At 40.3% G+C, this 27,987-nt stretch overlaps 2 protein-coding genes across 9 annotated transcripts; one reads left to right on the top strand and one right to left on the bottom strand.

The window, feature by feature from the left end:
• Positions 1 to 312: 312 nt before the first annotated feature.
• sf3b1 (splicing factor 3b, subunit 1) lies at positions 313 to 16,170 on the bottom strand. Of its 8 annotated transcripts, XM_067604178.1 has the most exons (24): positions 16,060 to 16,169; positions 13,602 to 13,774; positions 13,243 to 13,344; positions 12,936 to 13,050; positions 10,339 to 10,418; positions 10,006 to 10,191; positions 9,357 to 9,819; positions 9,033 to 9,154; positions 8,716 to 8,913; positions 8,489 to 8,590; positions 6,875 to 7,054; positions 6,703 to 6,789; positions 5,766 to 6,036; positions 5,274 to 5,419; positions 4,833 to 4,979; positions 4,362 to 4,487; positions 3,687 to 3,908; positions 3,414 to 3,596; positions 3,213 to 3,324; positions 2,941 to 3,061; positions 2,698 to 2,829; positions 2,243 to 2,515; positions 1,899 to 2,115; positions 313 to 970 (listed from the first exon to the last, which is right to left on the bottom strand). In XM_067604178.1, exons 1-24 carry the CDS (start codon positions 16,085 to 16,087, stop codon positions 812 to 814), a joined length of 3,945 nt encoding a protein of 1,314 aa, XP_067460279.1. In that variant the 5' UTR covers positions 16,088 to 16,169; the 3' UTR covers positions 313 to 811. The 8 variants fall into 8 exon arrangements, 5 of the variants coding, with proteins under 5 accessions (XP_067460279.1, XP_067460281.1, XP_067460280.1 ...); XM_067604180.1 differs by lacking the exons at positions 13,243 to 13,344; positions 13,602 to 13,774; positions 16,060 to 16,169 and adding an exon at positions 10,764 to 10,818 and having other exon boundaries at positions 12,936 to 12,952; XM_067604179.1 differs by lacking the exons at positions 12,936 to 13,050; positions 13,243 to 13,344; positions 13,602 to 13,774; positions 16,060 to 16,169 and adding exons at positions 10,764 to 10,818; positions 11,491 to 12,564.
• A 3,420-nt stretch (positions 16,171 to 19,590) lies between these two features.
• On the top strand, positions 19,591 to 26,752 carry coq10b (coenzyme Q10B). Its single transcript, XM_067604174.1, has 5 exons — positions 19,591 to 19,751; positions 23,112 to 23,267; positions 24,174 to 24,366; positions 25,052 to 25,153; positions 25,460 to 26,752. Exons 1-5 carry the CDS (start codon positions 19,654 to 19,656, stop codon positions 25,625 to 25,627), a joined length of 717 nt encoding a protein of 238 aa, XP_067460275.1. The 5' UTR covers positions 19,591 to 19,653; the 3' UTR covers positions 25,628 to 26,752.
• Positions 26,753 to 27,987: the final 1,235 nt, after the last annotated feature.

Here is a 27,987-nt window from a genome sequence, read left to right as displayed (position 1 = left end):
CTTCAAATGCATTTTTACCTTCCAGGGAGTTTCCAACCGTTTCTATACAGTATGAATTATAGCTTGACCTGCTTCTTGTTATCTATTATTAATTTGGAAATTCACAGAGGAAGAAAAAAACAATACAATGATTATCAAACTAGCTGCAGATTGACTCTCTGGTGGTGGACTAATCATCACAGCTCTGATGGTGACATTGGTTGATGCCTTTTTTCTTTTTTTGCGTCCTACATTTCCATTCTTTTTGTATGAAAACTCACCACTAGTACATCCATCTTTATAAGTGTAAAAAGAAAAAACAAAACACACAAATTTGAATTTTATACACAAACATTTTATTGGTTAAATAAAACAACAATCTAATAAGAACAGAGGAAGTGTGAAATGAGGAGAGGGTGTGTAAATGGAGCAGCCAGTGCAGAGGCCTATCAATACACACACAAAAATATCCAAATATTTAAAACATTTTGACAACTGCCCTGCATTCCTCAATCAAGGTTTGACTGATGTCAACCATTCTTTATAGAAAACATTCCAAAAAAATAAGAGGAAAAAAAAAAATTACATACATACTCAACAGTGTCCCTTGTTTTATTTCACCTACTTTCACGCTCATTTTTAATTGAGGGTCAATAAGTGGCATCCAGCAGAAGCTGAATGTGTGTCTCTATTGGATTGTTCTGTCTGGTCTGGGGAAAGACCAACATACAGTTGCTAAATAAAGACCGACTCAGTCCTAGACCAAGATAGATAAGACAGTAGAGAGTGATGATTGAGGGAGGAGAAAAACTGAGAGCACATAAATTTGTATTTACAAGACATACTCCAGCTCATAGCGGACGTAAATGTTTTTCTCGTCGTTGTAGACCTGTGGGTAGTGGGCGATGAGGGCATCTTGTGAGCCGATGTAGATGGAGTTATAAATCTTCCAGTAGACGTCTCTCACCTTCCTGGCTGGATGGAACAGACCCTGGAGATGAAGGCAACACAATAAAGCTTAGAATAGTCACTCACAGATCAATATCTAATTATCTTTCAACTAAAAAAAAGGGTTCACTTTTGAAATATATTTCCTTATTCAGATCAGTATTACCCTGAATCAGTCTTATCTTATATTATAAAATAATAAAAGAAATAATGCCTCCTTTAACAGAGGTGTGCTACCAGATGATAACATCTGTATTTATGTCAGCCAGTTTTAGGGCTGCATCTAAAATAGTCTCATTACCATTCACCTTGATTATTTTTAATTAATCTATTAATTATTTAGTCAATTAAATGCCTAAAACAATAAAAAATGTCCTCCTCAAGTAAACTGTGTCTTCAAATGTAATATTTTGTCCAACCAATAAGAACAAAATCTTATTTTTGATATGAAACGGAGAAAAGCAAGAGAGTTCTGATATTTCTGAAGCTGTAACTAGAAAGTGTAATATTCTTAAAGCACCATCTGATACAAGACCAATAAATGGTCCCGGCCAACATATCAGCCATTATCAGCTTGTTGTAGATATATCAGTATCAATAAATTTGCCAGCTGATAAGATATTGCAGTACAGAAATACCAAACTGGGTTGAAGTTTTTAGAAACAGCGTCTATGTTACAGTTTCTTGGTGACACTTCTTTAAAAACAAATCTAAGGGATCCGTATCAAGATTATTTGTCCATGTCTGAACATATACCGTCTGGTATATCATTATGAGAATTTTTAGTATCAGTCTCAAAAATTCAGCATTGATCTCACAGTCTGATTTTTTTTTTTAACTTTGCTTTGTTGCTACTTAAAGTGTAGATTATTAGCAGCCCTTGTACACAATTAAAAAATGTAAAACTGTTCGTCTCTAAATGGCTTATTTAGCAGTTTTGAAGTCATGAGGTATGTCCTGGTTGGCCTTACCTGTAAGCAGTACTGAAGCATGCGGCAGGGCCCGATGGCGACCCTTAGTCCCTCCAGGGCGCCCATGACGGCCTGGATTACATGAGGCGACGTCTCAAATACGTTGGGCCAGACGTAATTGAGCAAGTGGTTGAGGGAGTCTTCACAGCCAAAACCGTAGACACCCAGAGACATGTGCTGGACCACCGCACTAGCTGTCTGTCTGTGGACCAGGTCTCTGCAGGACAACAGAAGTACAGGGGTCACATGGTTAAACAGATACTGATGTGATTATACTGAAACTATAAAGCAAACCAAACTTACTCAGGGAATGTGATTACTAAGGTTGGGGTGGATGAACTCACCTGTCCATGAGCGCGTCCTCCAGCAGAGGTGTGACAGCGTAGATGTAGTCTTTGCCCATCTCTCCGATGTACTCAAACAGGAAGGACAAGGACTTGAGCACACCGTTCTGCACGTTGAGCTCAGGCACACGGTATTCATTCATGAGCGCGGGCAGGACTGTGAACGGTGAACAGGTCTCAGCGACGATGGCGATGGCCACAGTTGTACAGACACGGTTCTGACGCTCCTGGACCTTCAGGTTATTGAGCAGAGTGGCCAAGACATCATGGGGGCTGCGAGGAGAGAGGAGGGCGATGTATAGGTTTAGATCACACTTATAGTGACACAAGGAATGCCTGAATGCATTCAGTGTGATTAAACATTTCAAATCATATTAAAAAAAGGAGAAATACACAGAAATACAAAATGATGTAGTCGGGAAGATCTCTACAATGATTTGATACTAGGAACTCACCCAATGGCCTTGGCGATGTAACCAAACGTGTTGACAGTGGCTCTGCGGATGGCCTTCTTGTGAGCCTTGAGCAACTCCAGCAGCTCAAAACAAATCCTCATCCACTCCCTGGCTGACACGTACTCAGCACCCCTAAAATATACACAAGAAGTTAGAATAAGGCTCTCTGGTGCTCACTGTGCAAACCAAAAAGACACAACTAGAAGATTCATATCACTTCAGTCTGAGGTTTATTCTACTGACCTGTCAGCGATCCTGCCCACCAGGTCGATACAGTTCTCCTGCACCTTCTCATGTCTGTTCTTCAGGATGGGAGTCAAACGAGGAAGCAGGTCTTTGATTGGTGGAGTCATTTTGTGCATACCTGCAGAAAGAAAGGAAATGAATTACATCTTGAAACCTTAATAGGCTGCTAGGAAAAAAAGACTGATTGCAACTCAATGCCAGGCTCACAAAATTGTTCAGGAAAAGTATGGAATGACTGTTGATGAAGGTGATGTAGTGAGGCGACATACCAATAACATTAACAATGGCCTTCAGTGCTCCCAGGATGCTACCCAGCACCTCAGGGTACTCTTCTCCCAGGTACTCATACAGCACCACACCCAAGTGACCCATCAGCTTCTCCTGCAGTGACGGACAACAAGAACATGTCATTAGCTTCCTTACTGCATTACATATTTAAATCTGTGCGAGCGTGTGTCTTTATAGCGTACCTCCTGGCAGGTCTTCATGACGACGGCAGTACGAGAGATCAGATCTGCAGCCTGCTGACGGACTTTGGCTGACTTGTTGTTCAGACGCCACAGCACAGTACCACAGATCTGAGGCAGGTAGGGTTTCACACGCTTCCCGAGGGCATTTACCACTGTGCCGAAACCATTGAGCATCACAGAGTCCTGCAGAAGGAATGAAATTAATTAAAAACACTGTTCAGGTTATATCTGTCAATAGTTCTTGTTAAGATTTGTTGGTGTCATTCCTCTCACCTCTGTCGTCTGTTCCTGGAAGGCATACAGGATTCCGTCGATCAACTGCTCCTCCAGCTTGTGGTCGATGTCAGCTGCTCCCAGGTTGCCCATAATTTTTTCAATGGTCTCCATCACCATCTTTCTGTACTGCTCGGCCTCGTCTTTCAGGTCATCCACGATGCGAGAAATGATCTCTGCAGCTCCCACCTTGTTGGCCAACTCCACTGTGGTGTCCACCAACTGTATGAGGAGAAAGATGGTTCAAAAACTCAGGGGATGTGTGTTTAAGCTTCAGCAGCCTTGACATCTTATTTGCTTATTTTGCTGAAGTTGTGTATTGTAATAGGTCACATTTTGCAGCTGAAATGTTTAACACAGAGTTTGAGTTTTATTGCAACAGTGAATGTGTAATACAGGAGTTAAATGTCTTATTTGATTTGTGCAGTTTTCTGTTGTTTTGTATTAATGGTGATTCAGATTCAGGTGAGACCAAAACAAAGGACGATAATGTTTACTGTGCAGTACGTTGAACAGTCTGTCTCCTACTGCACAAATCAGAGACCACAATCATTCAATTGAACACATAATTACATTAATCCAATTTCAGCGACATGAATGTGTGTTTCAGATATTTTGGAGCAGTTTTGATTCATTAGATGGAAAAAATGAATCTCAGTCTGTGTGTATGCTAACCTGTCTGTAGTTGCGTCTGTCCAGAGCCATTCTGTGCTGCCAGAAGTGCTTGAAGAAGGGGGGCAGGATCTCAGTCTTAATATAGTTGGCTTCCACACCATCAGTGCCACAACACTGCTTCACCACCTATGAGACAATACAAGACAGAGATAAAAACTCATGACAAATGACCAACAGCAACAACTAGGTTCCAGGATCCAAATTAATCTGTGGGCCTCTTGCATCCAAGTTCAGAGACAGAGCAGAGTCCAGAGTTTGTAAATGTATCCAACGGGTGCAGGATGAGAGGAGAGAGGACACAAATGTCAGCTCTGCTAAATCTCATGTTGGAGTTCATCTGGCGAACTACTAGCCCTGATTCAACCATGTAGTGGTTGACCAGGCGAGAATTATTCGCACTAAGTTATGTAAGGTTTATAATAGCATGACTTCACTTCCTTCACATTTACCATCATTTTCCACCCCTCTTACCTTTAGAACGATCTTTTTCATCTCCTCATCGGGGGACTGGAACTCTCTGATGAGGATCAGCATCACCTCTCTGGTGTAGTAGTTAGCATACTCAGCGTCCATCAGAGGGATCAGGTAGCCAATAGCTTTGAGGAAGGCAGCCAGACCCTGGTGACAAGGGGAAGAGATAAACAACAAAATTAAAACTTAGCTCATCTTTTTTTTGTGTGTTCACTTTAGTCAGGTGTGTCTTGTCTGATGCTCCCAGTAGAGTTTTAGTGGTCTTCCATCAGACCTCTACTGACAGCAGCAGCCCCTCAAAGGAGACATTGTAGCAAGCAAAAATTCACACTGTAGCCACATGCAGGCTTAGTGCTGGGTGTTGATCTTGCACTGGTTTGTTCTTTACATTAAAAATCTGACAAAGCAACCTTCTACCTTTGATCAAAAGGGTCTTCTTACCTTTCCTCTGTGCTGTCTGATACCCTTCCACAGTGGCTTGAGGACTGAGTCAAAGGATTCGATACCATAGGGTGTAGCAGCTTCAGCGAGAGCAGCTATGGCCAGAGCACTGATGGTTCTCACCTTCTGCTGCTCATCCACCAGACCTGTGGCAGCATAGTCAGAACAAATAGTTTGAGCTTACATATGTTTTCGGTGTGGATGGTTATGAACTGTAGCTGCTGGTTCCAGTGTAATGGATTTAAAGTGGCAGAAGAAATATATACAATATAAACATATGTAAAAATGTAGCTGGCAATAAGGAAAGTAACCAAACTCAAATAGAGACTGAAAAAATAGAAAACTCCTGAAACATGTTTCCATATGTGTAAATATAAGCTAAAAGACTGTGCATCTCTACATTTGTTAAATTAAAATGTGGTGGTTTGACAATGACAAACATTTTAAGTCTACAAGGACCTGCAGACAGATTTACATGTGACCATGACTGACCGTGTTCGATAATCTCCACCAAGCTGCGGAGGTGGGGCAGAATGGCACAGCCCATAAGGATGGCAATTTGCTGGACGATCTTGATGCCTGTGTGTCGGGCCTGCCAGGACTTCTTGCTTTTACACACGGCTTTGAGGAAGGGCAACAGAGAGGGAATACCAAGGGCAGAGGCCACTACAGCAAAGGCTCTGGCTGTGGTGTTTCTGACGTACTCGTCCATGTTGTCGATATCAGGTCGCATTGTGGAGATCATTGTGGCCAAACCAGCAGCCTGGCACGGAGAGGATGAAGACAGAAATGTCAAATATGTGATGCAGAAGCAGTTTATTTGTTCATTTTTACTTTTGAGGACATGATGGTATTGCAATACATTTAATTCCAATTTATTTATTTCGCTATGGTAAAATGGCAATTAAAATTTAAAAAATTAATGTCTCATCATTGAACTTAAATGTCAAAGTGCAGCCATTACAAAACCAGACATCTACCTCTGATAACAACTAAAGCAGCATGTGTACATGTTTCTTTTAGCAGTTAGGACTTGTTTTTTATTTTGAGCATACTCAGTCTGCTGAGCCTGATTGGGCTGGTACACTGGTATATGAATGCTATGGATCAACAGGTTAGTTTTGTCTACATATCTACGTAAATCGATATAAAAATTTTGATCTGTCAAAATTAAAAAAAAAAAAAAAAAAAAATTATAAATGTCTATGAAAGCCTGAACATTCATTACATGGAAAAATGTAGGTAATGGAACATCTTCATGTAACCAACGGGTGCAGGGTGAGAACAGACCAGACATGAATGTCCAGTCTGCTAGCTCTCATGTTGGTGTCAATCTAGCGAACGACTAGCCCTGATCTGACCATGGACTGGTTGAACAGGCGAGAATAGTTCGCAGGAACCCTTAATGTAAAAAATTGCTCCACATTACCTTTGCCAAGTTGGAAATAATTTCTCTGCCTTCTACTCTGGCATAGTAGTCCTCATCAATCAGCAGGGGCTCAATCACCACCAGGATCTGCACACAAAAAAGACAGTCAGTCAGTTTCTCAGGCACAATCCACTAAAATAAGCACACATCTTCCACACTGAGCTGAGCTTACCTTGTGTACGTATGGTCGAACCAGGTCATCCAGTTTGTAGAGAATGCGGTCAATGACTTTAACCAACAGGTGGCGCTCTTGGTCCTCCAGGGTGGGCGACATAAGCAGTGGCAGGATCTGGTTGAACAAGGGGCCTGCTCCAAACTCACGAGCTTTATCTGTGATCTGACGCAGAGCCGCCTAGGACAAGAGGGAGAGAGGATCAGAGAGTGGTTGCGCTCTTATGAATGAGCACCATCAGGCAGAGCTGATGATTTATGTCTGCTGCTTCCAGCAGAGTATGATGGTCAACACTCTGACCTCTACTGAAAGCAGCAGTTCCTCACAGAGGAGATTCTTTAGCAAGCAAATATTCACACTGTAGCCACGCACAGGCTTAGTGCTGGGTGTTGATCTTGCATTGAGTATTGTTTATGTGCTTTATGCTATTATAAGCCTTCTTGGCAGAAATATGATCAAGGGGAAATAAGAGGACACAAATGAAAGGAGAGCAAAGGACATTTGGGGACTCATATTAGGAGGGGATGTTTTAAAAAGATAATGGAAATCATCTGTATTGGCCCGAATATAAGACACCATTTTATTTAGAAAATTACATTTGAGAAAACGGGGGTCATCTTATATTTGAGGACTAGACAATTACATGTTCACAAGATCAAATTCTTTTGGAGTGTGCCAGTCTAACACTGCGTCCTACAGAGTGTTGCATTATGGGTTGTTCGTAGCCTTAATTCTGCTGGGCTAGAGATAGTCTCCAAGCCATTTAGAGTCAGTCTGCCCTGAAAGTGTTTCAACAGCTCAGTTTAATCTGCAGGAGTTTCTGAAGGCTTGTGTAATGTGTTTTTCTGCTGTGGAGGAAAATAAATTATTGAGAGGTGAAAACAAATTGGAAAGAGTCTTCCAACATCTTTACTGCAGAAATGGATCAAGAACTGAATAATCTGTCAAGCAGCGTAAAATTACTGCTATATTTTGCTGGAGCTCAAAAAGACAGTCTGAAGAAGGAAAAAAAAAAAAAGCCTGCCGCCAGACGAAAATAAAATTTACTGCTTCCAAAAGTCTGACACGACAAAGTGAGTGTGTGACTGAAAGTTAAAGAAACGTGGGATTTACAAACTATTTCACTTTTATGAGAGAAAGGCTTCAAGGATGAGGACTCTCTTCTCCTTGGATTAATAGGAGGGTCAGGTTAACTTTCCCAAGAGGACAAGTGTCAAAGTCGGTTGTATCTTGTATGCTGTAGAAGGGGGAGAGTGTCTTAAATTTGGGCCCATATGGTATTATGGTTCACTGACCACTGAGTCTGAATTTCATCTATAGTTTTCTCATTAGTGCAGGTAGTCTTGCTTTTAATTTAACAAGTTTACATTATTAATTTCTAATTGACATTGTGGGTGTATGTGATGTGCTGTTGTGTGTAGCTTTGTATTTTGTATAATGTGTTCTGTGTGTTTTTTGCTCTGTGCTGTTGTATGTTTTGATTGGGGGGGGGCTGCGGATGTAAATTTGCTTTGATATAACTCTGGTCCAGTGCATCTTTGATGTTAAAAACTGTACACTGTCCCAATCAATAAATACGAACATGAAATTAAAGAGGCAACACCAGCAACCAACCTTCCTCATGGGCGGTGTTCCGTTTTTAATCTTCAGCAGCAGCTTCATGATCTTCCTTTCCTTCTGTTCTTCAGGGCTCAGCGTGGACTCATCAACTTCAACCTAACACAAACACACAGAGTCAGTCAGACATATTTTACTTCAGACAGGAGAAACATGCAGCTGTTGATTTTACAATGTTTTACGCGTGTTTTGCACACACACTGTTCTGGAAGTTTGATACTCACCAGGAGTTTGTCAAAATACTGGATGTCGTCGGGTTTGAGGAAGGGAAGGTTTCCTGAGGGCTGGTCGTTCATCTGTTTTGTGGTGCGGTCCTCTGCCTGCATGTGGAAGCCCGTCATGCCTCCAATTGGGGTGGGTGTGGCTGACAGCTTACGGGCTGGAGTACGGATTGGTACGTAGCCTGCTGGTGGAGGCAAGACCTACAGAGAGGAAAAATAAACTGTAAGTATTGTGACCAATTTTAAGTTGTATTTACTCTTTGCTTTTTTCCAACATAGACTTCAATGTGGGGGTGGGGTGTGGTGGGGTGGGCACAGACCTTGTATCCCTCTGGGAACATGGCATCAAGCTCGTCGTCTGTGAGAGGTCTGTTCCTCTCATCAATTTCTCTCTCCCACCTCCACGCCTGCAGCTGCTCTGGAGTCATGCTCATCAGATGACCTGGAGAGAACAGAGGAAACCGATCTGAAACACTCTAAAACCATCACGGGGCTTGAGGAGTCATGTGGCTGATATATGAAAGTTTGGATTATCATTAGCGTCTGCAAAATTGGTTCCTTCTTTCCCCGAGTCCCTGAATGGACACAAAGAATAGAGAACAAAAAGGAAGATGGACATCAACAAAAATGTGATGTTTGTTTACCTGGTGTCGGGGTAGCCATGTGCATGGCGGGGGTTCCTATGGGAGTCTTTCCTGGGGTAAGTAATGGTGTTGAGGATCCCATCTGACTGGCAGGGGTTTCATCCCAACGAGACTTCCTCTTACTGGCCCCTGGGGTTGGAGTCTCACCCACTGACTCATCTCCTCTGTCTGTGCGTGGCGTTTCAGCCCAGCCACTCCCGTGTCCAGGGGTCTCTCTTTCTGTCTTTGGGGTTTCGTCCCAACGGTTCTTGCGAACACTTCCTGTCGCTCCACCATGGCCAGGTGTGGCGTGTCCAGGTGTGTCCCTGCCAGGGGTGGCAGCACCAGCAGGTGTGTGGCTGGGAGTAGGGTCCCACATACGGGTACTGGGAGTGGCCCCTGGGGTCTCACTGCCTTTAGGGCGGCCAGGGGTTTCATCCCATCGGCTGTTTGAGGGTGTGTGTGCAGGAGTGTGTCCTGGAGTCTACAAAAGAAGAAAATATTATAATAAAAACATGAGTGAGACAATCCACAACTGCAAAACTGATGTCACATATTACTGCATTCCCTCAAGTTACAAAGTCAGATTATAAGAATTTACAAGGAATTTATTCATTCAAGTTTTTCTTTTTACTTGAAACTGTATGAGGCCGAAACTTAAATGACTGACCTCAGCGTTGGCATCAGCCTGGTCCCAGCTGGACATCTTTTTGGGCGTAGCATTGGAGGGGGTTTGGTCAGCTGTTTGGTCCCATCGACGCTTACGTTTTGTGGCAGCTTGAGCGGCAGCAGACCCGTTGACAGCTTTCAGGTCCCCCGATTTGGCCTTCTCTGCCAGTTGCTGACGAATCTCCCTCTACATGCAGACAGATATAAATGTCAGGGAAAACAATACTACTGCACTACAACAAAGCACAGGACTCTATAAAAGGAGAAACATCTGAAACTTCTATCTGTAACTAGCTCGCAGTCTACTGTCAAAGATACAGTGGGTAGACCTTACCTCCTCTTTGGACAGATTCTGCTCCAACATGACGTCCACATACGATCTGACCTGCAGCTTGGGGTCCGGCGTTTTGCCCCCTGCGCGAAAGAGCACGAACAAGAACATAGGACACTCATCAGTATACACTCTAGTGACCCATGTAAGCACAGCAAGCACAAACACAGCCAGCTAACCCTGACTCTCTATACCAACAGATTAACTTATGTTCCTGTTTTTATACAGCTTAATCACAAAACAAAGTCCTACTGAATTACATAGAAATATACAGTTTTCTTTCTTACATACAGACATAGCATCATAAGGAAAAACAAGCAGATACATAAAGAGAAGAGCTGAGGTTGTGGTGTTTTCTTTAAGTGGATAAAGAAGTTATAGCCATCACTGATGCAGGGGTCCTGGGCTGTGCTCTTCAGAATACGTACACTTTCAGTGCCAAGGGTCCCTCTGCAGTCAGACTTCAACCGGCAGAAAAGAAGCCTAGAAAATTTCTCTTTACCATTAGTAACACTTTGGAAAAGGGTTTGAAGTCACACACAACAGTATACCACCTGTGTTGCATTGATATACGGCACTCAAAAAACAAAGTATCTTCTTGGGGAATAACCACAAAACTAGAAAAAAAAATGTATAAGGGACCCTGTGGTCCAGATTCCTAATAATTTATAATGAAGTCAAGATTTTGATTTTCATCTAGGAATGACATTACCACAGCACAATCAAAAATATAAAAAGTATCTACCTTTGCATTCAAATATAAAATAAGGTTAAAAAAAAATTCAAGCCCAACCATCATTACACAACTTTTGTTCAGAAATATGATAATATGACATGCTAGAGCCACACTCTAAATTCTGACTCATAATAGCACTGATTATTATAAATTTGACTTGACTTCGTTTTCAGGACAAAGATGTCTGATAAAAGATGGCAAAGATATTCAATCAAATATTTGGGAAATAATTCTTCATCATGAATGTAAGGAAAATTTTATCCAACTTTGTTGGGACTTGATAGGCCAAATTAAAAAAAATTTTTTTGTTGTGGCTGGGCTGCATCTGATTCCCCTCACAGGCCCCGGGTCAAATTAGCAGCAAGTGGGCCCTGACCAAACTGACAAGTGCACAGTTCTCTGTGTTCCCCATAACCTACACAGGATGAGTTGCTGCACCCTTAACAGAGTGCAGTACAGGACTGGCAAAGCAGTACTGCTGTAGGAGAGAAATTAAGGACAGTTAGTATGGGCCTGTGGTATTGTGGTACACAATTTTCTTGATAACATATTTCTATTTTACAGAGAGAGTTGTAAAATAAAAATATATTTACAAAACAACGTTGTACAAAGAGCTCTCTCTACATGCAGGCTTTAGATAGGCCCTAACTAAACCAAACCTGAAACATTCAGGTCATTCTTAGCTCATATTGTCAGGGGAAGTGAAGATGGAAAGAAAGTTAAACTAGCTGGCTCAAATATCATTTGTGCTTTTACCCAAATACTCAATACTTGTTGCTACTTATTATGCTATTTCCACACAGTTTTAAGGTCTTAAAAAAAACTAAAATGTTTATTTGTGATAAGCTACACTAACTCAACAAGCCTATAAATTACAATCATCAAATCATTAGGAAAAGTTGGCCACACTAAGTTTTAAATATCTTGTCATGCAGTGTCATATGATGAGGCCCAAGGACCTTGCAGATCTATCAAGTCTGACAAGCGAACAGAGGTGGCAAGTTACCACAAGAAGCTTAAACTACAGCCCAGATTAAGACATTGGGGAGACAAATGAGACCTGATTGACTCATTGAGTTCAATCTTTATTTTGTTATATAACCCCAATGACTCTGGGTTGACTAAGCTGAAGCGAGCCAACATGTTTCTTTCCTCTGCCAGCCTAAGGATCTAAAGCTCTGTGTCTATTTGCGATCAGGTCACTATTTGGTATCAGCTACTGTGCTAAGCATGGCATGGCACAGTGCACTGGCAGGTGAATTACACTATAGCTAAGCCTCAAACTTTCATTTCTCATCCTCATATGCTAAGAGTATACTGCACTTTCCCATCATAATTAAGGCTGACGGTCACATGGGATTGTTAACCCTTCGACTCACATACAACCCATCTGCGACCCATGTTTGTTAGGTGAATTACCCCCTTTGAGCATTGAACACCTAACCACCTCTCCCACTAAAAAGCATGGCAACCCTACAATGGATTTCATTTTATTGCACACACCAGGACACAAATTCCCATTTCACATTCAGCTCATGACAATAACATTTTCCCAAACCAAAATACTGAAGATAAACTATGTGTCCACACGGACATTTGTAGCAAAGTTGATTCATTAAAAATGTATCAGGAAGAAAACGTACAGTGACACAAAATGTTCTTGGACCACAGAGGATTGACCACAGGGAAGGCATCAAGTCTGGGAAGCAAGCTATTGCATTGTGATCGAAGGGTTGAACAGCAAAACTATGGATGTGAAACCATTGGTAGTTTGGGGGAGGGGGGGTCACAAAAAAAAGTGAACCATGAAAAGGGGGAGATAATGGGGAGGATGTAATAAAGGCAAAAAAATAGCAAAATTTACCATCTGCAAAGGGGTCGAGACGCTCAGGTGAGATGATCATCTGCATGCGCCGGGCTTTGTATTCATCTTCCCGCTCTGCGATCTTCTGTGGACGATGCTCTGCAAATGGATCGTACTGCAAGAGGCAGATGGGGAAGATCGTTTAAGTTTATTTCGATAGATTTTAAATAAAAAGCAAAAAAGTATTCTCAAATTGGTTGTTTTTGATGGCAACAATACACTGGGGGCAAATTCCCTCACTGTATTGTTGCCATCAAAAACAACAGCACACATAATCATGAACATTACACAATAAAGTAGCACATACTTGCTCGTCTGACTGAGGAATGGCATTAAGTATTGCCACTGGTGCATGGTACCCTGGCTTCTTCTGTCCCAACAAACTTGTTGCTGAATCTTCTTCATCGTCCTGAGAAAAGAACGAGAAACAAGAGTCTAGTCAAATCTCGCCAAAATGGCAAGACTCTCCTAGCTCATATGCAACAAGCAAAGGGGAGCAGTCAAGCTCCAAAAAAATGTCTAATTATGATAGAACAAAAGTTGACATTGACAGTATCATGATGCTTGTTAAGGAGGATCAGTCGCTTGCAAACCAGCACTCTGCATCCACCTGGGAGAGAAGAATAAACATGAAAAATAAACATGAAAAACGTATTGATGTACTACCTCCTCCTGTTCATTGGCAGCGATGGAAGTAACGTATCCAGCAAAGCGACTGTCGCTGCCTCCATAGATTTCCTGGTCATAAAAACCAGTTGAGTCGAGGCCCACTCCCTGATCTCCCTCCTCCAGCAGGGTAGCCTTCATCCCCTGGATCTCCAGGATCTGGGCCTCGATATCTACAGGGAAATTAAAACAAAAGCGGGTTATAAATTACACAATAACAAACACTACACAAACTCTATTATTCCAAGGAAAAGTTACAAAGTTTTCCCCCTGATGTTTCACCCCTTTGTTATCGATATAAGATCAGTAATTTAACACATTCTTTCTAGTCATGCAGTAAACTTTACACATATTGGAAAAGCATTTGTCATTGTTTCTCCGTGGCTTTTGGGAACCATTGGGAACCTGATCCTCTCATAGACATCCTTGGAGCAACAAGCTCCATATCTTCGGCCAATAAGTATGAAAAAATTGATGTTTTGTTTGAAATGGTAATTGCAAAAAAGTTAATCTAGTGGTGTGGAAAATGGACTCACATGTTATTTGTGGTTGAGCAAAATGGCAAACGCATTACACATGGAGAAACTGAGATTTTATAATGAAAATAGAAGTGTGTTCAATTAAGATTTGGGACCCTGTACTGACATTTTTTCAGGGTAAGAACTAATGTGTTGTGTCCAAAGTAAAGCACCTTGCTGTGTATATTGACACCTGAATACACACACATATACATAGTAAAAAAGATACTGGTTTCATATGAAACTAAATGAACTAAGGCATCCACTGGTACCAACCATGTCACGCTAGCTTGTCGGGATAGGGACTAAATGACGCTCCAAAGTTCAAAGGGGTCTCTTGACCTCTCACCTCATAACTGAATGAAAAAAATGGGTTCTATGGGTACCCACAAGCTTCCGCTTCACAGACATACCCACTTTATGCTAATCCTATGCTGTTTTGGGCAAAAAACATGCAGTTGTTTGCATGCAGTACAAATGTGTTTTTCCCCCATTCTAAAAATGGTCTATTTGAATATTTCTGCATGCTGGTGTTAGTCCCCATAGTAGCAATTTCATTGTAATGAGACTCTTTTTTGAAACTTGATCTCACTGTACAAAATGACCTATTGTGACCTCTAGGATAATCACAGTTTCATGAAACCAAATCTAGAGACCAGGCCACTCAGAGGATGTATGGCTTTCTTAGGTATATTGTCAATAAGGGCTTTCTGAGCAATTTCAAGAACAGAAGTGCTCGCCATCCAAATGCCAAAAAATGCAGTTCTTACTGAAAATTTCGAATGTCAAAAGTTTTTGATACCAAATCACAGCATGAATTTTTCGATGTAGTTCCTCAATGTCTTGGTGTCCTAATGTGGAGTTTTGGAGGGATTTTGGACCATTTTTTTGTCAATACTCAAGTGGTCCTTCATAAGGGACCACCACTTCCATCCACTACAGGACTGGTTCCACCCTAAGGGTCTAAACCCTTACACACTCTGAGCTTTCAAAGTTTGAATAGGTGCCTAACCAAAACACAATGTTTATTACAGATTTACGACTGGAAAAACTAGACACAAAATGCTGAGCTGCATATCAAATTACTCAGGTTCCTCGCTTTCAGATGTTGTATACTTCCATGTGGCACACACTGTTGACCCCCCCCCCCCCCCCCCCAATGGTTGGGATTGGGGAGTTGAAGAGGTTAAAGAAAAACTGATTTGTATTTAATTTATGACTGTGGTTATTGTTATTTTCAGAGATGTACTGTGCTCGTTTGTTGTTGTTGGCTCTTTTTTGCATTCCCTCTATGCTGCAAAAAAATAAACTACACAATAACTGAAACACCCAACTTCGTGGCGCAAAAATAACTAATTATCTGTGCTTCGAATCTTACTACCTACAATATACAGATGCCATGACGCTTCACAGGGTGCATGGTGGGTTTAATCAGCTATAATTAATAATGTAAAACATTATTTTTAGCTAATTAAACCCACCATGCCATGGGAGTGGTGTTGAATGAAATATTAATTAACGTTAATGCTGCTGGGTTAGCCATATCAGATTCACGTTAGCATGTAACGTAAATAACAATGAAAAGCGTTTAACTGGAGATAGTTAAACGACACAGTATTTGCTTAAAACGTGATTAATTTAACCATATCAATGAGTATCGGGGCGAAGTTGCATATATTAACCACAAAACGCTTTAAAAGCAAGCGTACTGCACGCTGACGGTAGCTAACTATGCTAAGGAGGTAGCAACCAGCGCCATTATCTAATCGTCCGCGTTGCGTCGTATCCTGGCCTGCCGGTTATCACGTTTTAAAAGCCAATTCATACGTCCTTATGTGTTACAAACAATGCATTATTATGGCTACAATTTGTGACACATGGTTATGCTAAAAAATAATCTAAAACGGAGGCTAATTACATGTTTATATCAAATATTTTACCTTCGTGCGTTTTGGCGATCTTCGCCATTTTGGTGGTGGTTGTTCGTGTCTGAAACCGGAACTTCCGGTTCTTTCTAGCTGTTCTGGGAGCCGTCTTTTCCCACCCGCATTTTGCGAAGACCCGCCCTATTCTGCCTCTGATTGGGTAGTACTCGTTGTCTTCGAGGGTTAGATTGGTTAGATGGTTAGGGTTAGGTAAAGATATCAGGATCAGAGCCAATCAGAGGCAGAGTAGGGGCGGGTCTTCGCTGAATGCGGGGGGTGGGGGAAAAATAACGCGCTCTCAGATCAGTTTTGCTGCTTTGTAAAAATGCGAAAGTAAAAAGTAGGCAAATGAAGTGGCGGAAGAGTGTAAAAAACAACAACAGCAAAAAAAACAATTATAATTTCCTCTTCCACAAACAATACAGAATATACAGAATACAGAATATTAAAATATTAATCTTACGGTTTGTAGAAGATAAGTTAAAAAAAACAAAACAATAAACACTCTGAGCAAGGGGGAGTTACAGTTCACATGAAAATTTTAAACAAAAAACAGGCATTCATAGTTTTTACAGTCTTTGGATTTGAGGAAAATCGACTTGAATCAATGTACTGTTTGACCTCCTCTGTAAAAACCAAGAGGTTCGTCATTTTACCTATAAATTTACTTTTATGAAACGAAATCTAGCCAATAAAACAAATGATTTGTAATATATAGCTGGTAATTCAATTTTGGAGTTATTTTCTAGTATTTCAAACAGTACATGTTTCCAAAATAATATAACATTTTCATCAATATGGCTGTTGATAAAGATACACGTTAAAAAAGTCACACAAAAGGGCAGTACCAAAATATGTTAACAGCAGTCCTGCACTCAAGCAGTATAATCAGCTAGAGTAAGTACTTATTATGCATTATGCCTCTTCACAGTATATAATTACGTATTTAAATGATTGGATTATCATAATTCATGAATTAACATGTAAGCAGCATTTTCACTTAATGTTGTTGCTGGTCAAGCTGGAGCAAATTTATCTATACCATTGTGTAGTTTATTCTATAACCATGCATCATATTTTATAAGAACATTATATGTTTTTTGTGTGAAATCTTCACAATCATTCACCAAGTAGCATAACAAGGAAGTATGGTCCAGATGTCAACAGAAAAAGCAAGAAACATGATTATTAAACAGTGTAAGAAAGAGAGAGACAGTAATTTACAGAGATTCTGTGTAGCGGGGTGGACTGTGCACATGCATATTGACATGATAAAAACTATGTGTGTGCAAAAAAGCAGAATATAAACAGAAGCATGAATACCAATGCAGATATAAATATAAATTTGAGTATAAATAAACTATGTGTGTGTATTAACAGGATATATATGTACAATCAACAATTAAAAAATCAAATCTTATACACATCTACACAGTGCAGAAAAATCTTAAATGTCAATCTTAATCTGAAAAGCAACCTATTAACATAACTTTCAGATGTAGTGGAGTAAAAAAAATAAAACATTTCCCTCTGAAATGTAGAAGAGAAAGTTGCATTAAATGGAAACATTCAAGTAAAGTACAAGTACCTCAAAATTATATTTATCAGAAACTCATGTACTGTGCTTATAATAGACCCTTTTCATAGCAGACATTTTGACTTGTCAAAGCAAAAGCACAGCTGTAAATAACATTAACAATGGCTCCAGTGAGTGAGCACGCACAATACCAATCCCTGGAACTGGTTAACCTAATTGGAGTACAGCCATCATTAATGTTATTTATTCCACCTGTGCTTTTCCTCCTTTGACAAATCAAAATGTCTGCTGTGACAAAGGCCTATTAAAGCACTTCATTAATGTGCTAGTTTGAACTTAAAAACTTAACTTAAAGTTGTTTGTAAGTTTTGATGTGGCAAACATGATGCAAACGAATAAAATGAGAGGCTATACCTGAATTCTCTGACTGTCATGCATATATACACTGAGTAATACAGTAATAACCAGTACTACTACTACAAGTACTACTAACATTATAACCATCATTATCATTATTATGATTAAAGAGCTACAGTTGCTAAGTGCTACAGAAAGAGAGACTTGATGATGAGTAGATTTTTGAGGGTCATTGTAATCCAACCAAAGGGATGCTTAAATTTCAAATTTAGGAAACAAAAATTACATTTAGAACAATATTATGTTTCAGAACACTCCAGTTTAATCATTTTTAAATCATTTATTTTTATACAAGAAATTTGACTCCACATTTTTGTAGCCCTCAATATACTTACAGTGCAGATATCAATACAGACGTACAGGTTAACATAGATAACAATCTAAACAAATACAAAGCAAAGTTAAACATATATCTCTCATCTACACAACAACAGATTATCTATATGCAGATCACTTTGTTACTGTACATGCAGGCTTGTGTTACAGCAGGTAGCACAAGATCTCATGGCAGTGCAAAAATGCTGGAATAAATATTGTATGAATAATAGGTTTCTTAATATGCAGAAGTAGCTTATACAGTACCATCTGTGCAATCTAATGCAATCCAATACAACAGCTCTGCCATAAATTCTACTTTCATGAAGCTTACACACTTTCAGTTTTTGTTGACATTGTCGGAGAGGTGATAATTTTCTATTTTATGTTTATTATTGAGGTGGTAGTGGGTGGTGGTAGTGTACTTGAGTGCATTATATTGAGAAGTGTTCCTAATATTTTTTTTCCACCCCATTAACATACATGAAGGGGGCAAAATATAAGGAACACTTTTTAACGTCATGTTCTGAGCTGTTGTACTGGATTGCACAGGTGTTCATAATAAAGTGCTTGGTGTGTGTATACACTCTGCTTAGACTTACATATGACAGTGGAAAAATATTATGAAAATGTGCATAATGTGTGTAAGATGATCTAGTATGAAAACACATCATTCAAATTAATTTAGCACGACGTGGCACACCGCTGACACCACAATCCTGCTATAATTTAATGACAAAAGTAAACAAAAATTGAAAAAAACAAAGTCAAAAAAGCAGTAGAAAATCACAAAAAAGAAGAAATAAATCACAAAATAAACCAATAGCAATAAAAATATTTCTGAATTCACCTATAGCCTCATATAGGCCGACCTAAATGGATCAGAATAGTCAAAGTCATAGAAAACAGTCACTGTCTTGAAGACATTCACTCCAAAACACAAAATACACAATCAAAATAAATGCAACTGGAGGTTTTAGTGGTAGTGTGATCACTTCAGCCAAACCATGGGCTGGAGAGATGGTGGGCCGTGTTTGCAGGACAGTGTGTGTATTTAACCTTAAAGAACCGTGAACTTATGCTGCTCAGGGCGATTAAGCGAATCTGAGCCAACATCTCGTGACATTCCTGCGTGAGTGAGGTGCGATTCAGGAGACGTCAGTAATTTCAGTTGACGAGCAACAGCACTGGCCAATGAAAACTGTCGATGTGCAGGGCTCATCCAATATTAGACCGGTATTCAGTGGCTGCGTCACATTGGGGGGCGGGACAAACCTCTGGGCATTTGTTGCCTGTCAGCCTCGCACTTAGTGAAGCAGTCTGTCAAAGAAGAAGGGAAGATGGCGAGAGGTTGTCGGAGTCTGCGGAAAGTTGCTGAGTGCATGAAACAGTTACCTTCCACAGCCAAACGGGAAATACAGACGAGGAACAACGTAAGGTAAAGTATTTGATCTTGGAATCTCGATTTAACCTGAAAAGTGTCGGTGAAGACATACGCACGGTAATAACAAACAGCTACCAAAGTACCAAAGATGTTCAGTTAGACATTGTTTTGCTGAGTGGTAAACATATGTTAAGCGAGTAACATTTACGAACTTAACGAAAACTATTCATTTGTTTGTTATGTCTTTAAGACATACCATAATAAGCTAAATGCTAACTAGCCAGTTAACCTGCGTATTTGGAGCTGGTAACACTTTGAAAGTAAAAACAACGCAGTGGTATTTCCACACTATGAATATACTCCAATACAAGCAAAAAGTCCTGCATTAAAAATATACATAAGCAAAAGTATAGAAGTATCATCAGCAGCAAAATGTACTTAACCTTCACATTTTACTGTTTTGTAGTAGCCGTAGGTGAGTAAAATTGAGCCAAACTTAACTACTTTTATATATGGTTGGGTAGTTTATCTACAAAACATGCATCATATTTTAAATTGATCAACTGGTAAGTAAATAAAATCATAATCTACAAAGCAAGTACTAACTATAACATTAGCTGTCTGATAAAAGTAGTGAAGTGTACAACAGTTGTTAAGTAGAAGTAAGTTATAAACTACCAGAAACGGAAATACTCATGTAACGTTAAACTGTCTCAGAAATGTACACAAGTAATGTACTTGTGTAAATACAGCTGCAATTCACTTCTGCAGCCTAATCCTCTTAGTTCTTCCAGGAGTGAGAAGGTATGAATTTAGCTATATGTCAGGAGTTTTTTCAATATATTATCACCTGCTGCAACTTCATGGTGTTTTGCAATATCTCTGTACATCCATTTTTATCTGAAGTTTAAAATCCTTTAGTGCAGCCTTGTTGTATGCTAGCTGACAGGTGTTAGGTAAGATAAGACTAATGCCATTATTCTCTCAACAGGGGTCACAACTGAAGTCCAAGTTAACCTCTGACACATTGTTTTGGAAGGTGGCAAATAGTTTTGGATGTGTTTCTCAGGAAAAAGAGAGGTAGTCCTCACACTAGATCTTGAAAGCTCCCAAGACTTTAATTCAGCAGTGTTTTCACCTACAATTTCTTCACCTTAATGGTTGAAATATTGCCTCATTAAACTTGAGAACTTGCAATATTCAGTGTGCACCTTTACCCATCTGGGGTTGGATGTGCACAGCCCACCGCCCTCTTTCTTTGCTCTTAGGTCGTATTTCTCAACCATTGCTCTCTATATCTGCACCCATACATTTACATTGACTTGGCAGTTTGAGGTCAGTGCCATGTGTCAACTGTATCACGTTTCTTGCAGTAGTGAATTGGCTCCCTGTGAAGTGACCGGTATGCTAGTAATGGAAGAGGAATTTGAAGCAGCACATCATGAGCAGCACAGAAAAGGTTTTCTGGTTTTGAGCTGTTGATGACATTGATATTGTCACATCACATTAAGTGGTGTCATAATGGCTATTTAAATCTAAACATATCCCTCGAGAGCCGTGTTGTGCTTCCAAACCACCCGGTGCCAGGGACATTGTGCAGCAGGCTGCCACAGGTTACATCCAGGCACAATGGACAAATCAAACTGTCTGACAGATCTCGGAACAGTGGTTTGTCAAAGTGACCCTGCAGGCCTCCTCTGGCAACAGTAGCATGACCTCAGTTGTGATGTACGCTCATAGCATCTGTGAAGGTTACATGCAACTAGATGACTAGTCAGTCTTTACTCATCCAGGATAAACAGAGTTTCTCTCATTCATGGTGACGGAGAGGATCTCACTCAGCTGTAACTTTGCTGATTTTCATGATCTATCTATCCATAACTTTTGAAATTATTGTTTAGTTGATAAAAAGCTCACCACAAGCTCACCAGAGCCAAACATATTCAAATTCCTTGTTTAGTCAAATCAACAGTCTAAATGCACAATTATATAAACCAGGGTGACTTATCAAATCTTCACATTTTAGAAGCTGGATGTTTTCCTTTTTGCATGATAAATGATGGAGATTTATTTTCTGTCAATTGACCAAACGACTAATTGATTAAACATCAACACACTGTAGAGTTATAACCCAGCTGATGAGGCTTTTGGTGAAGATTTGATCTTGTAAGCGAGACAATATGAAACTATTTTAACAGATAGTTGCTTGTGTGATGGCTTTAGTGCATTATTGTATCTTGTAGCATCGGATAAAAGTTAAAAAATATTTCAAAATGAGACTCTGGACTTCAATTTTGAGTCAACTTCAGCTTGAGTCTGTACTAGAACAGTTGATCTCACTGCCATTGGTGTGAGACTGGGAGGCAAATTGTAAAGTGCTTTGGATAAAATAATTATGTAGCCTAAATGTAGTCCTTTTGCCATTCCAGTTATTTTTATGTAGTGCCAATAAATCCTTTCACTTGAACATGTATCGCATTAAATTCACAACACATCTCATCAGCCCCACTCGCTACTAAATACAATGACTTGTAGCACAGAGAATCACACACTGTATTCTCTAAACTGAAAACAGTCCTTGAAATGACTCACATTGAAATTTCGGCCCAACAATTATTGTTGGCTCAGGCATTTTCTTGCCAGGACTTCAGTACTGACCTCATTATTTCAGTGATTTAGAAAAAGAGGTGATGTTTGCCGTGAGGCATCATGTAGAAAGAGTCTTTGAGAAAAGCTCTGTTGTTGGAACTTACTTTTCCAACTTACTCATGGAATTCATCCTGTATTTCCTGCTTGCGATACAGTCAAAAGGTAATCATTGACCTAATTCTGCAACGATCCCCCCCCCGGGCCAAACAGACAATACCTGTACAGAAATGTCAGAAGTTAGACATACAGCAGGGTTGAGCAGGTAGTTAGGCTGTACAGCGTTTCAGGTCTTCAAAGCTCACAGTAACGTTGGTGCCCTTGACCTTGTCTTATTCTGATTTACTGGCATCTGTACGTCTGTGACGTGTTTTATTTGAATGACAAATGTTTGGCAGGTGTTGCTGGAAGGTTTCCATGTAAAGCGTCCTGTTCCACAGGAATAAAGGCTTATGCTGCAGCTTGTTACAGGTATTACAGGCTGATTAGCACGAGGCTTTGTGTAGATGTAGATTGTGAGAAATCAAATCAGTGTTCCTATAGAGAGTTTATCCAAAACAAGACCAGTCACTACTATTAGAGATTCTTAAGAATATCTTCTCTCATTCCTGCCCTGCTTGGGCTTGTTATGAAAAAGGTTTAGAATTTCTGTAGAGCTGGAATTGAGCCAAATTGAAGAACACATTATGAGAGCTTACTGTATTGATTCAAATCCTCACCTTGGTTTTCTAACCATTTTGGTGTCATTGTGGTTTGTTTTGTGATCAGATATCTTTCATCATGTGGGATCCTGATGACACGCGTGCCTCCCCTGCTGAGTGCTGCAATGACCGGGCGCGGCATCGTGTTGCCTGCCCGCAGCTTCTTCAACATCGCTGATTCCTTCTCCAGGAGGAAAGAATACTCGGAGAGACGCATCATCGGGTGGGTACCTCTAGTCTGGTTCCACTTACAGCACTTTATTTGTTAAATCAAATCTACCTTTTTTTTTCCTCCCATGGCATTTCGAGCTGAAAATGTTCTTTTTAACCAACAGAAAGCAACATACGCTGTGTCCAAATGTAATACCATAAAATATTTTTTTTAATTAGGAAATATTGTGTCCCCAGTCACAGCCTTTACAAATTATAAATTCAGTAATAAGTTCAGATCTTGGAGGCCTATCAGAGGCTCTACTCCTGCGTTCCTGTATGACGCACTAAATGTCCTCCTGTGTTCCATAGCGAAGTCATAATCACTAAATCTGGTTGTATAAATAGATCAAGTAGCAGCAGCTATTTTCCCTCAGCTGGAGTGATGCAGTTATATAACTAGTGTGGGAGACTCTCTCCATCTCACTCTCATTCATTGGTTTCTTTTTTAAGATGATTTTTTTCAGGCTTTTTGCCTTCATTAGACAGACAGAATAGATACAGGAAGCTGGTGAGAGAGAGAGAGAGGTATGACATGCAATACAGGTCCCCCGGCCGGGAGTCAAACCATGAACGTTACGGTTATGTGATATGTGCCTTAACCATCAGGCCACCAGGGTGCCCGTCATTCACTAGCTTTGAAGTTTTTATTTTGTTTGTTTTATTTTATTGCTCTCTCTCTCTCTTCTGTTGCATTTCTTTGACCTCTTTAAGCCACTGCTTTCCTCTATCCCTCTCTCTCTCTTGACCTACTTTCAGACATTACTGGGTCATGTTTGATGTACTGTGCCAGCCTTGTTTAGTGTTTAGTGTTATGTCATAATTGACGACCTTCATCTATTTCCTGACGTGCAGCTCTGCACAGACCTATTTGCACACAGGGAGCTCATGTCTCATTCCTCTCCATGCTTGACTTCAGGTTTTCCATGCAGGAGATATATGAGGTGGTGGCCGGTGTGGAAAACTACCGCCACTTTGTCCCCTGGTGTAAGAAGTCTGATGTGGTGTTTAAACGATCCGGATTCTGCAAGGCCAAACTAACTGTGGGCTTTCCACCTGTGGTGGAGAACTACACCTCTCTTGTCACCACAGTGCGCCCCCACATGGTCAAGGTATGTTACTTCCCCCCCCTGCCCTCGTCGGAGGGGTCATCGTTAATTGCACTACTTTCAAAGTACAGTTATCGTCACTTTTGTTAATATTATTAAGGAATTCACTACTGTATGTAGGATATTTTCAGCTCTTAATTGAAATAGAGCTCATGATATTGTAAGACTCAAGGGAGCACACATAATCTGAGCTGTAGTGAATTGTGGTCATTGTAGTTTAATAGAACTTAACAACATTTACACAGAGCACATTGCTAAGAAATCAATGTTATTTTGACATGTTACTTTACCAGCTTCCTAAAATATGCATTGTATGAAAAAAACCTCCACAGCATGCCAATGTTTAGAAACCTCATCAGTCTATGACTAGTTTATATTATAGGATACAGAGAGACAGAAAGAAGCAGCCTTTAGGTTTACATCTGTTATTTCCTGTCTGTTAATTCACAACACAATACAGACAGGAATCATGGTATTTGTTCAAATATTATCAGTAGTTTCACTATGTAATTGTGTGCAAGTGATTGCCATGACTTTAATACACTTAGCAATAAAGTCATGGCAATCACATAACAAGCAAGGCAACTATTAGATTAGAAATTTGTGAAGCTACTTAGTCTCACAAAGTCTCTTCTTTTTCTTTTAAGCAAACTAATTGCAATGAATGTGTGTGTGTGTTGCTTGTCAGGCATCCTGTTCAGATGGTAAACTGTTCAACCACTTGGAGACGGTTTGGCGTTTCAGCCCTGGCCTCCCAGGCTACCCTCGTACCTGCACCGTGGATTTTGCTGTAAGTAGTAGCAGTTTGCTAACCGAAGCAGTCAAACACGGGAAAAAGATGCACGTGAAAGAAAGAGAGGGAAAGCGTTCCCTGTGTTAACCTTTGCTCGGTGTGTGTCCCTCTCTGATCAAGTGTCTGGAGTTCGATATGTCTTCAGTTGCAAGTGTTGTATTTCTCATTGGATCAGTTTCAAACTCTAAAGACACACACACACACACACACACACACACACATAGACCTGTGACGTATATGTACACTATGAAATTCAGTCTCAAAATGTATCCCCTCTGCTTCCTCTCTCCCTCTCCTCCTCAGATCTCCTTTGAGTTCCGTTCTCTCCTCCACTCCCAGCTAGCTCACGTGTTCTTCGACGAGGTGGTGAAGCAGATGGTCTCGGCGTTTGAGCGCCGTGCCTCCAAGATACACGGTGCTGAGACGGCCATTCCTCGTGAGCTCATGTTCCATGAGGTGCACCACACGTAGCGTCACTCCTGCCGCAAAAAACACAGACACGCACGTACACGATACCAGAGAGAGAAATGAGGGAGTAGAGAGAACAAAGAGACTACCTGTGTTCTAACTGAAAACTGCAGTGCCTTTCTTACAGCAACGACCAAGTTTATTCCCAGCAACTTCCTATATCCTATATTTTTTTTATCATTGATGATGGTCCACCAGCTAATTGTGACCTTGGTGTTAAACACAGACTGACTTGCAGGGTTGTGAAACCGAGTTCACAGGTAATGAACGTGTTTCCATGGAGGTGAAACTAAATGAACCTTCAGACAAACCCAGCAGTGATGTTGACCATGACTGGTCAAGCAAGTATGTCATCACATCTGTAAACATTAGCCATACTCAATAGTTAACTACACTGCTGTAACCACCATTTTACTACTACTGCTGGCAGCACTGCAACAACTTTACACTTGCAAAGCGGCTGTAGGAAGACACTGCACAGTACATGACATACATTGAATACAGTAGAAGTTTGATATACTCTATTCTCCTCTTCAGTGACACAGATATCATGATGTATAAGTAGATTATTTTCCCGTGTTGGGATACAAACAAGTTTTAGGTGAGAAGTGAGCGTTTTATTTTCCGTTTTTAGCAGACGTGTGCAGGAGTTCAGGTGAGGCTACAGGATGTTGCAGCGTGTTGATTAAGACTGAAATCCTATAATGTAGTCAGTGAGGATGACACAGAGCTGTCTGTGTGACAGTTAACTGCTCATCCACCGTGGTGTCATTAGAGAGACCACGGCCATCTTTTAACCTTGAATACTAAGCAGTGGTTATAGCAGTGCAGCATACTAATGAGCAAAGCTTGTTTGTTATGACACATTTCCTAAAATGTGTGATTTAAGTAGAATAGAAATGAAAACAAGAAGTAATTTCAAAACTGAAACAATTTCTTAAAGGTTCCTGATGTAGGAACAATGTGGTTATACTTCACAGTTGCTTATGGATAGTGTTACAGCTAGTGCTGGTCCCACAGTAGGGCAGAGGTTAGAGAGAGGGTAACAATGCTTTCGTTGGGTACAGAGTATGTGATGATAACCCGACCTGCACTACCAACTAAGACCAGGGTCCAAATAGATGTGATCACTTCAGTAAAAAGGGCACAAAGCAGAGATTAATACCTAAACTCTAAAAGGAAATTTGGCTAATACAACAGCACCACATACTGTATTTTGTAAGAATAAATGGCAGGCGCAGGTTAGACACTGTCACTGGAATCATGTTTTTAAGTTTCAGTCACATGTTTTGTATAAAGAGGTTGTGTAAGAGGATGTGAAAAATGACTGCAGACAGATGTACTAAACGTACTGTATATTATCAGGAATACACGCACCGTTCAAAAGGTGCTGAGCTTTTATTTTTCTCTATTTCTCTATAAGGGATGTTGTCTGTTTTTATTTCTTCTGAATGTTACATACACTATGCTCCCGTCATTATTATGGGAGCGATGCTGGACAAAAGAGTAGCTAAATTATACAGCGGAGTTTTCTTAAGTGTGCAATATCAGCAGTATAAGTGTTATTTTTAAATGCAGCTAAGCAAGTAACTATACCCACCATCAATATAAGGGCCCAGCTGGCTCGGCAGAGGACAGGTCACACACCTTGACCCTGTCCTGTCAGTCAGGATGCTGTTTCAGCGAGGTATCTGCCACCCTGAGACCGTCACAATTCCAACTGTCAAAGCCACAACACTCACACAGTGCCTCTCTGCCAACTGGCTACATATTTATCATTATTTTTAAGCATTATACTCATTTTATCATATTTATTACTTAGTTTAAGAACAAGTGTAAATATCACACAAGAAAGACCTATCTATATACGTCGCTTTTAAAGAAATGAAAATGTGTTTGTATGTTTGATGGGATGGGGGAAAGTTTGTTTGTTTTTTTTTGTGTAAATGTTTGTGTTGAATAATTTCAGAAAAGATGTACTGACTGCATGATTTATAAACTATTTTTTCAAAAAAAATAAAAAAAGCCTATTTTGTTTTATTCATTAACGCTGGTTCATGGCCCCTTGGCTGGACAGAAATATGGTCATCATGTGAGCGGTAAGAATAGATCTGCTGGTATGAAGCATGGCTGCATTTGAACAGGCAGTCATGAGGTCTAGAAATGTTACTGGTGGCAAAGGGCAAAGTTTAATTTCAACTCTTAAGGTTTTTCTTGTTGAAGAAAAGTCAAATATAATAATAGTTTGGGGGATGTCCACAGAGAAATGGGTCACTGGGGCATTTCTAAAATAACATGGTATTAATAGTAAATTTTGTGTTAAATCATATTTGACATGTCATGCGAACACATAAGAGCCATCT

Source organism: Thunnus thynnus, chromosome 11 (assembly GCF_963924715.1).
Source record: "Thunnus thynnus chromosome 11, fThuThy2.1, whole genome shotgun sequence".
In the NCBI taxonomy this organism is placed as follows: Eukaryota; Metazoa; Chordata; class Actinopteri; order Scombriformes; family Scombridae; genus Thunnus; species Thunnus thynnus.
The sequence above is the reverse complement of the archived record's forward strand: the minus strand, read 5'-3'. Positions and strand labels throughout refer to the sequence as shown.